This window comes from Scylla paramamosain, chromosome 28 (genome assembly GCF_035594125.1).
Source record: "Scylla paramamosain isolate STU-SP2022 chromosome 28, ASM3559412v1, whole genome shotgun sequence".
NCBI classification, from domain to species: Eukaryota; Metazoa; Arthropoda; class Malacostraca; order Decapoda; family Portunidae; genus Scylla; species Scylla paramamosain.
The window spans coordinates 7437501-7447500 of NC_087178.1; the positions used below are offsets into that span (position 1 = coordinate 7437501).

Here is a 10000-nt window from a genome sequence, read left to right on the forward strand (position 1 = left end):
TCTCCATTCTTGGAGACTTCAATGTTCACCACCAGTTTTGGCTTTCCTCTCCCTTCACTAACCATCCTGGTGAACTAGCCTTCAACTTTGCTATCCTCCACGACTTAGAGCAATTGGTGCAACACCCTACTCGTATTCCTGACCGTCTTAGAGATACGCCCAACATTCTTGACCTTTTCCTGACCTCTAATCGTGCTTATGCTGTCACCTTCTCTTCTCCGTTGGACTCCTCCGATCACAATCTCATATCTGTATCTTGTCCTATCGCTCCAATCCCTCCTCAGGATCCCCCCAAGCGAAGGTGCCTCTGGCGTTTTGCCTCTGCTAGTTGGGGGGACCTGAGGAGGTATTTTGCTGACTTTCCTTGGAATGACTACTGCTTCCGTGTCAGAGACCCGTCTTTGTGTGCCGAGCGCATAACAGAGGTGATAGTGTCTGGCATGGAGGCGTACATTCTTCACTCTTTTTCTCATCCTAAACCTTCTAAACCTTGGTTTAACACAGCTTGTTCTCGTGCTATACGAGTACATGATAGAGAGGTGGCCCACAAAAGGTACTTAAACCTTCTATCACCAGAATCTCATGCACTTTATATTTCTGCCCGGAACCATGCCAAGTCTGTTCTCCATCTAGCCAAAAACTCCTTCATTAACAGAAAGCGTCAAAATCTTTCAAGATCTAACTCCCCTCGTGACTTCTGGCATCTAGCCAAAAATATCTCTAATAACTTTGCTTCTTCTTTCCCTCCTTCATTTCAACCAGATGGCACCACTGCTATCACATCTATTTCTAAAGTTGAACTCTTCACTTTAACCTTTGCTAAAAATTCTACCTTGAACGATTCTGGGCTTGTTCCTCTGACTACTTCATGCTACCTATTAAAATTCTTAGCAATGATGTTTTCCATGCCCTCGCTGGTCTAAACACTCGGAAGGCTTATGGACCTGATGGGGTCCCTCCTATTGTTCTCCGAAACTGTGCCTCCGTGCTTGCACCTTGCCTAGTCAAACTCTTTCAGCTCTGTCTGTCAACATCTACATTTCCTTCTTGCTGGAAGCTTGCCTACATTCAGCCTGTTCCTAAAAAAGGGTGACCGTTCTAATCCTTCATACTACCGTCCTATTGCTTTAATTTCCTGCCTATCTAAAGTTTTTCAATCTATCCTCAACAGGAAGATCCTTAAAGATCTATCACTTTACAACCTTCTATCTGATCGCCAGTATGGGTTCCGTCAAGGCCACTCTACTGGTGATCTGGCTTTCATTACTGAGTCTTGGTCATCCTCTTTTAGAGATTTTGGTGAAACTTTTTGCTGTTGCCTTGGACATATCATAAGCCTTTCATAGAGTCTTGCACAAAGCTTTGATTTCTAAACTACCCTCCTACGGCTTCTATCCTTCTCTCTGTAACTTCATCTCAAGTTTCCTTTCTGACCGTTCTATTGCTTCTGTGGTAGATGGTCATTGTTCTTCTCCTAAATCTATTAACAGTGGTGTTCCTCAGGGTTCTTTCTCTGTCGCCCACTCGCTTCTTATTATTCATCAATGACCTTCTAAACCAAACTTCTTGTCCTATCCACTCCTACGCTGATGATACCACCCTGCACTTTCCACGTCTTTTCATAGACGCCCTACCCTTCAGGAGGTAAACATAGCACGCAGGGAAGCCACTGAACGCCTGACTTCTGATCTTTCTAAAATTTCTGATTGGGGCAGAGCAAACCTGGTATTGTTCAATGCCTCAAAACTCAATTCCTCCATCTATCAACTCGACACAATCTTCCAGACAACTATCCCCTCTTCTTCAATGATACTCAACTGTCCCCCTCTTCTACACTGAACATCCTCGATCTGTCCTTTACTTATAATCTGAACTGGAAACTTCACATCTCATCTCTAGCTAAAACAGCTTCTATGAAGTTAGGTGTTCTGAGATGTCTCCGCCAGTTTTTCTCACCCCCCCAGCTGCTAACTCTGTACAAGGGCCTTATCCGTCCATGTATGGAGTATGCTTCACATGCCTGGGGGGGTTCCACTCATACTGCTCTTCTAGACAGGGTGGAATCAAAAGCTTTTCGTCTCATCAACTCGTCTCCTCTAATTGACTGTCTTCATCCTTTCTCTCATCGCCGCAATGTTATATCTCTAGCTGTCTTCTACCGCTATTTGCATGCTAACTGCTCTTCTGATCTTGTTAACTGCATGCCTCCCCTCCTCCCTTGGCCTCGCTGCACAAGACTTTCTTCTTTCTCTCACCCCTATTCTGGTGTTAACCCGTATTCTCAATCATTCATCCCTTTCTCTGGTAAACTCTGGAACTCCCTGCCTGCTTGTGTATTTCCATCTTCCTATGACTTGAATTCCTTCAAGAGGGAGGTTTCAAGACACTTATCCTTCAATTTTTGACTACCGCTTAGGACCATTTTATGGGACTGGCATCTCAGTGGGCTTTTTTTATTTATTGGATTTTTGTTGCCCTTGGCCAGTGTCCCTCCTACATAAAAAAAAAAAAATCTAATTATACATTGCCACTCCTTTCATTTTGTCATTTTTTTTTTGTTAGTTTTAAAGTGAGTTGTGTTTGTAGAATGCTTGTTTTTTTTTTTGTGTGTGTGTTATCTTGTATTAATTATACATTGTATTAATTATACATTGTCACTCCTTTCATTTTGTCTTTTAAAGTGAGTTGTTTTGTAGAATGTTTTTTTTTTTTTTTTTTTTTTTTTTTTTTGGTGTTATCTTGTATTGTGAACTTTTTTATCCCTTATCTTCTTATTCGTACATTTATCACCACCACCACCACCACCGTTTAATACTAATCATCACTGCCACCACAACAACTTGTATACAGAGTCAATAACAATCTTCAGCTCCGGTCGACTAACACACATCACCACAACCATCATCATTTTCACTACCATCATCACAACAAATTCTCCCAAAGTCGGCAGTAGTGGCAGTAATCTTCACTACCCTAGTCGCAATAACACACACACATTTCCTTTCCCTACAAACATGGTGACCCAGTCCCACACATCCCGGCTCCCCTGCGTCTCCCTGGTGGCAGCAAGTCCGCGGTGTTATTAGAGGACTGGATGTAATGAGGCAGGTAAGGGGAGATTAGATGAATAAGTGATGTGTGGCTCCGTGTGGGTCTGTATTAAGGGGGAACCAGGAATGCTTGGGATACTCCAGGGAATTCTTGGGGTGTTTTTTCTCCAGCTTCATATTACTTTGAGATATGAATTACGTGGGATCTCTGAGTAGTTTGGGAGTTATTGATTCCCTTTAGACTTCAGGAATTATTTATGTTGTAGCTTCTCCTCCTTTTCTGCCTCTTGTTCCTCCGACTGTTCCTCTCTCCTTCCTCCCGTTGGCTGTGAATAATTTGGAACCTCTGTTTTGGTTTTGGTATTGGTACCCTGTTGACCTTTACAAATTAGTTGTTTATATTTTCCTCGTCTTCCTTCTCCTTTCTCCTGCTATTTCCTCCTCCACCTTCTCCATCTCCTCCGCCCGTTAATTCTCCTATTTCTCTTTCATCTTTCCGTCTGTTCCTGTTTCTACTCCCAGTCCTCCTCTTCTTTCTGCTTCTACTCCACCACCACCACCAACACCAATACCTTTTCCTCCTTTTTCTCCCCTCAGCTCGAAGTCTCTGTTATGAACTAAGCGTAAGTCGTTGGGCGTGCAAGGTACTTAGAGCGCCATTAGTGTGATGTAACGAGGCACTGCGGCGCAAGACTCGATCATAAAACATCACGGTAGATCATTAGCTTGAGTCTCGTGTGTGTCTCGCTGTGCTGCTGTTGGCGTTCCCTGCGTGTGTCCTCTTGTGCTACTGTCTTTTGTTGGAAGTGACGCCTTTGTTCGGTGCGTTGTGCTGTGTTCGTGTCAATGCAAGCTTCGTTATTCGCGCTACTCTGCTCTGCTGATTATTGATGGCTTCGCAAATTGAGATCTCGTACGTTTCAGGAGAGGACGTGTTGTTGCTTTTTTTTTTCGTAATGTGAGAGAATTGTAATGACGGAAGTGAGTTAGTTTTTTTTTTTTTTTTTTGTTATTTCATGGGTTAGTTCAGCAGCCAGTTTTGTTATTTCGTTGATCATTTAATTAGTTTTCTTTTTTTTTTTTTTAGTTCATGCGTTCATTCGTTCAGCAGTCAGTATATCCGGTTAGCTGATCATTCATTCGTTTAGTTAGTTAAATAGTGAGTTACTTTATTAGCTACTTAGTTAGATAGTTTGTTTTGTTTTGGTGATCAGTTAGCTTCCAAGTTGACTGGTTGGTCGTTTTATTCATTAGCTAATAATTCACTTCATTAGCTTCCTTATCTATATTTCATTCGTCAATCTATTCCTGTCTGCTCTTAGCGCCGCCCATGACCCAGCGACCAATGGGTGGAATATCGCGGCGATTACTCCGTATTGGAAGGTCTGATCGCGGCGCCTGCATGCTGTCCATTCCGGCACATCAGTCAGGGGCTTGGCGCGGCAGCAGTAATGGACGCCCCGCCAAAGCAGCGATGTCACACTTTTCACTTCTGACTTATCGCGCGCCAAGAACAAAATCGTATAATGTTATTTGATGCGACATAGAAAGCCAGTCGTGATGTCATCCTTTATCTTTTAAAAACACAAATACACAGACACGCAGTGATTTGAACTGTGAGCTTTTAACTTGAAGCACGTCAAGATTAAAAGTGTATTACATCATTTAAGCGTCAATTGGAATAAACCTTCTATCTTTTAAAAACATAAATGCTTACACATGGACGCAGTGATTTTAACTTCACACTTTTATCAACTTCACGCGTGTCAAGATTAAAAGTATGTTGTATCATTTAAGCGTCAACTGAAGTAAACCTATCATACACACACACACACACACACACACACACACACACACACACACACACACACACACACACACACACACACACACACACACACACACACAGAATCTTGCTACACCAAAATGTCACAAATTGATATGAGTGACTTTTAACTTTACGCGTCGCAGATTAGAAAATGTATTATATCTAAGTTTCAATTAAAAAAAAAAAAGAAAAAAAGCGTTCTCTTATACACATACACACAAATATACACTGACTACCCACGCTCACCGAAGTTTCACCAATCAATACAAGACACGCATAGCTGATTCCTGAAGCTTCGAACCCCCAGTGAAACCAAAGCCCATTCGTTCTCAACTTTAATATTGCAAAGATGAATGAACATTTTCCGCCAAGAACTCACAAAAGAAAAAGAATAAATTACAACTCAGCTGTCTCGTCTTTTTTTTTCCTCCATAAATAATTCATTGTTACGTTTTTACTTATTTTACTTCATCTTCCTTTATTCTTTAATATTCGTTTCGTTTTTGTTCTTATCATATGCTGCCAAGAGAGAGAGAGAGAGAGAGAGAGAGAGACCGTGTGTGTGTGTGTGTGTGTGTGTGTGTGTGTGTGTGTGTGTGTGTGTGTGTGTGTGTCCCAGATAAACACAGACTAACGCCAAAGGAATTTATTTTTCGGGCAGTTTAGTGTAAAATATTCATGGGATTATTATTGGCAGTGAAAATGTAAAATGGTTTAAAAAGTTCTGGAATGAGCTTGCCTCTCTCTCTCTCTCTCTCTCTCTCTCTCTCTCTCTCTCTCTCTCTCTCTCCCTCTCTCTCTCTCTCTCTCTCTCTCTCTCTCTCTAAATATATACCCATTTCATCTGTATACATTTAAGATTTTATTTTGTATATTGACATTAAAAAAGAAAAATGGCCAGAAATAAATAAAGCAAGATCGACATGTGTGCTAAATTTTGTAGAAATGAGTGTGTGTGTGTGTGTGTGTGTGTGTGTGTGTGTGTGTGTGTGTGTGTGTGTGTGTGTGTGTGTGTGTGTGTGTGTGTTCTACTTCGCGTGTGGGTGGCTATAATTCATGGAAATTTAGACACCGAAACTGCTGCAAATATATAAGGTCTATGTAAATATTATCAGAAAGAGAGAGAGGGAGAGGGAGAGGGAGAGGGAGAGGTGTAAGAATGCAACGGAAAATAAACTAACAAGCCAATATGGAGGGATTGTATAGCAAAAGTTTTATATTTATGCTTTAGAAAGTGCTTCTCCTTCAGTGCTCCTATTCTCCTCCTCCTCCTCCTCCTCCTCCTCCTCCTCCTCCTCCTCCTCCTCCTCCTCCTCCTCCTCCTCCTCCTCCTCCTCCTCCACAACAATGCAGCCACAAAGGATAGCGACAAACTTTTTCCAGCCCACTTAAGCAATACACAAACACGCAAACACAGACGCGTGAAGAGGAGAACTGAAGAAAACTGATAATAGTCCTTCGGTGTCTCTCTCCCTCTAAAGGTGGGAAGATGAAGTAGTATTGAAAAAAAGTTGTTAAAAATTATTAGCCGTTATAGTTTTTTTGGGGGAGTTTTTGTGGGTTGGAGTGTGTGTGTGTGTGTGTGTGTGTGTGTGTGTGTGTGTGTGTGTGTGTGTGTGTGATGGTGGTGGGCTAATTGCACCAAATTTAATTAAAAGAAAAGAGAATTTTTTTCCAGTCTCTCCTCTTACCATCTGTTCTGACCATTTTTTCTACCTTCCCTATTCCATTCCTTACGCTCTTCTTTCTTCCTCCGTTTACCCTTAATTTTCCCATCCCTTCATTATCTTCCACTGTTATCTGCGTCTCTCCTTCCTTTCCCTTTCTGAACATTATCCTTGTCGATCTCCATTTTCTTTACCTCTAGTGTTCCCCCTCAGCCTTCCTTCCTTCCTTCCTTCTCCTCACCTCTTCCTGCTAGGGGTGGTTGTTGTTGTTACTGTATTAGATTTTCCTCCTCTTTTTCCTCCTGCCTGCCTGGTTTGTGTGTGTTGAGGTTAGGTAAATGTGGATGCTAAATAGGCTTATTTAGTATTCATATTCGCCTAACCTGCTTCCCCCTCCCCCCCCAACCACGCTCGCACGCACCTGTTATCATTGTGGTACTTCTGGTAGCCGATCGTCAAGATGTGGAAGTCATCCCCCTTTCTCCTTACCCAGGACACCTTAAGGAGACAGAAATAACAATAATAATAGTAATGATAGTAATAATAGTAATAATGATAATAATAATAATAATAATAATAATAATAATAATAATAATAATGATAGAAGAGCAACCACATGAATTTATACGAAACGCGGCAAAGTTGTCTATAAACTTAGCTAAGATCAAGGAGAATGAAGGAGACAGTGTGGACGATATTAGTAAAGGCAGGAGGAGGGAAGGTGAAGAGTTGGAGAGGCAGGAGGAGGGAAGATGGAGGGCTTAGTTGGTGGTGTAAGGTGTAGTTTACCTCAACACCAGTCACTCTTATAACAGTCGAAGTTGTGGTGTTTAGTGTCAACTGGTGATCATTTCAGTGTGACCTTGTAGTGTTTGCATAACATCTGTTTGTCACCAGGCACACACGTGTGTGTGTGTGTGTGTGTGTGTGTGTGTGTGTGAACTGCGGGTGTGGTGAAGAGTGACAAGCCTGAAACACACCCACACGTAGTGCAATGTGTTTGGAATACGTCTGTTATGTTACTGAGTTGTGATTGTACTACGTCTGTTGTTACTGAGTTATGATTGGATACGTTTATTTTGTTAGTGAGCTGTGATTGGCCTACGTGTGGAGGAGTCAGCACGCTAACTCCAAGCTCTTCACGGGGGACGGAGTGTGTGATATGAGAGGCAGCTCATTTGATCCTAAATATCACTGGCACCTAGCTGCTACTGTTTTCTTATAGAGTAACTGCAACCATGACCGGCGAAAAGACTATGATAACGCTTCGGGTTCAGGTAACGATTCCCTACGGGGGCAAGCGGCCACAACGCGTCCGTGTGGTCGCGAAGGACCGCGGCGCGCTGGTGTTCCCCTACCGCCGCGAGCTGGCCTGCGTCCCGCTGTACAAGGCGGGGTGGAGGCGCGTGCCGGGTAACAGGGGCGGCTGCCTGTGGCAGAATGAGCAGGCCATGGCGGTGCCCTTGGACACGGCCAAGTTGTTGCGGTACAGGAATCTCGCACTGCAGCTGTACTGCCTGCGTGGGAGTGACGTCAAACACAAGGGCATCTTCAACTTCCGGCGGGTGATGGAGCAGCAGCAGCGGGAGGACGAGGTGTTCCTGGCCGTGAGGTACAATATGAGCTGGTGGTGGCGCTGCCTCGCCTTCACTTGCTTCCGCAAGGCTGAGGACGAGGCGGTACCCCAACAAGTCGGCGGCAAGGAGCGAGGCCACAGCACAGGAAAGGGCCTGTACAATGCAGCGCCTGCAGGAGACCATGCCACAGCGACTCCCACCCTGCCCTTGGCCAGCGTGCCTCCCCTCGCCCTCGAGCAAGCGGGAGATGATCCCGCCGTGGCACAGCACGTGGCTAGCGGACCGTCTCCAGCTGCAGACAGCCCCACCGCGGCTCAGCACGCGGGTAGTGGGCAGTCTGTAGCGGATGCCGGCCTCGCCGCGGCTCAGCACGCGGTAAGCGGGCCGTCTTCCGCTGCAGACAGCCCCACCGCGGCTCAGCACGCGGGCAGCGGGCAGTCTGTAGCGGGTGGCGGCCTCGCCGCGGCTCAGCACGTGGCAAGCAGGCCGTCTCCCGAGGCAGACAGCCCCATCTCGGCTCAGCACGCGGGCAGCGGGCAGTCTGCAGCGGGTGGCGGCCCCATAGCGGCTCAGCACGTGGGCCTCGCCACCAGCGCTTTGGCGCAGCTCGGAGAGCTTCCGAAGCCTCGACCCGTGCGGTTCCCCGACTCAGGTGCGGTATTCCCCGACCTCCTGCGGGAATACGACCTCCGAATGGGGGAGATGAGAGCGAAGGAGTGCAGGGTGGTGGAAGAGGCAGTTCGCCGCCCACGCGGGGTGAGGAGGAACAGCGAACAGGTGCTGGACGTGGCAAGTGCCAACTGGACGGCTGGTGGCGTGGCGGTGCTGGCGGGCACACTCTGGCACGCTCTGGCCGAGGACACGCGGCCCCTGGACTGGCTGGTGTGCGGCCTGGCTGCGGCCATCATGCTGGCGGACGTCTGTGTCCAGGCCTGGATGTGGTGGCGGCGGCGGCGGCGGCGAAGCGCAGGAAACAGAGGACGCTACGGGCGTCCTGCAGAGGGTAATGAACCCGCAGGGTGAGCTGCTCGCCTCGCCGTCGGTGTGCTCCGCGCTCAGCACACCCACGGTAGAGCAACCGCCGCTTGATATTAAAAAGAAAATAATCGAAAAAAAAAAAAAAAATAAAATATATATATATATATATATATATATATATATATATATATATATATATATATATATATATATATATATATATATATATATATATATATATATATATATATATATATATATATATATATATATATATATATATATATATAAACAGAAATCATGTGGATGGAATTTTCAGAAAAGTAGAAATCACGTGAATTTTTGGTTGATGTACTTTTATGTTGTAAAACTGAATCTAACTTTGTGAATATAATAAAAAATTAAAAAAAACTGGAAGGTATGTGATTTGCTTCCCGTCACGAAGCGTCAGTGACGTGTTTCTTAAAAACAATGTTTTCTATTTACTTTTCATTTGTCTAATAGATTGTCTCGTGTGTGTGTGTGTGTGTGTGTGTGTGTGTGTGTGTGTGTGTGTGTGCATGATGGACACTGACGAAAGCAAGACGCATGTTGCAATAAGTGTTTATTATTACAACCACTGATACAATATTGTTAATTTGTCATGTATATAATATAAATGAATTATTATTCTTGTTATTACATTCAGTTATGTGGAGAAGGGGGATGAGGAGGAAATGTGGAGAGTTGGAGAGGCAAGAAGAGAAGGAAGAGGTGTTCCTCCTCCTCCTCCTCCTCCTCCTCCTCCTCCTCCTCCTCCTCCTCCTCCTACTACTACTACTAATACTACTATTGCTACTACCACTATTATGACTAATAGTTCTAGTATTACTGTTATTACTAATACTTATTGCTATTATT

At 44.6% G+C, this 10000-nt stretch overlaps 1 protein-coding gene across 2 annotated transcripts in view; it reads right to left on the reverse strand.

Annotated features, from left to right (window-relative positions):
• The window catches only part of LOC135114835 (hemicentin-1-like), an 83770-nt gene that overhangs the window by 19608 nt on the left and 54162 nt on the right, over positions 1–10000 (reverse strand). For both annotated transcript variants that reach the window (XM_064030961.1, XM_064030960.1), the window contains one exon: positions 6967–7043. In XM_064030961.1, the coding sequence (XP_063887031.1) occupies positions 6967–7043 (77 nt within the window). The remainder of the gene's footprint in view (positions 1–6966; positions 7044–10000) is intronic.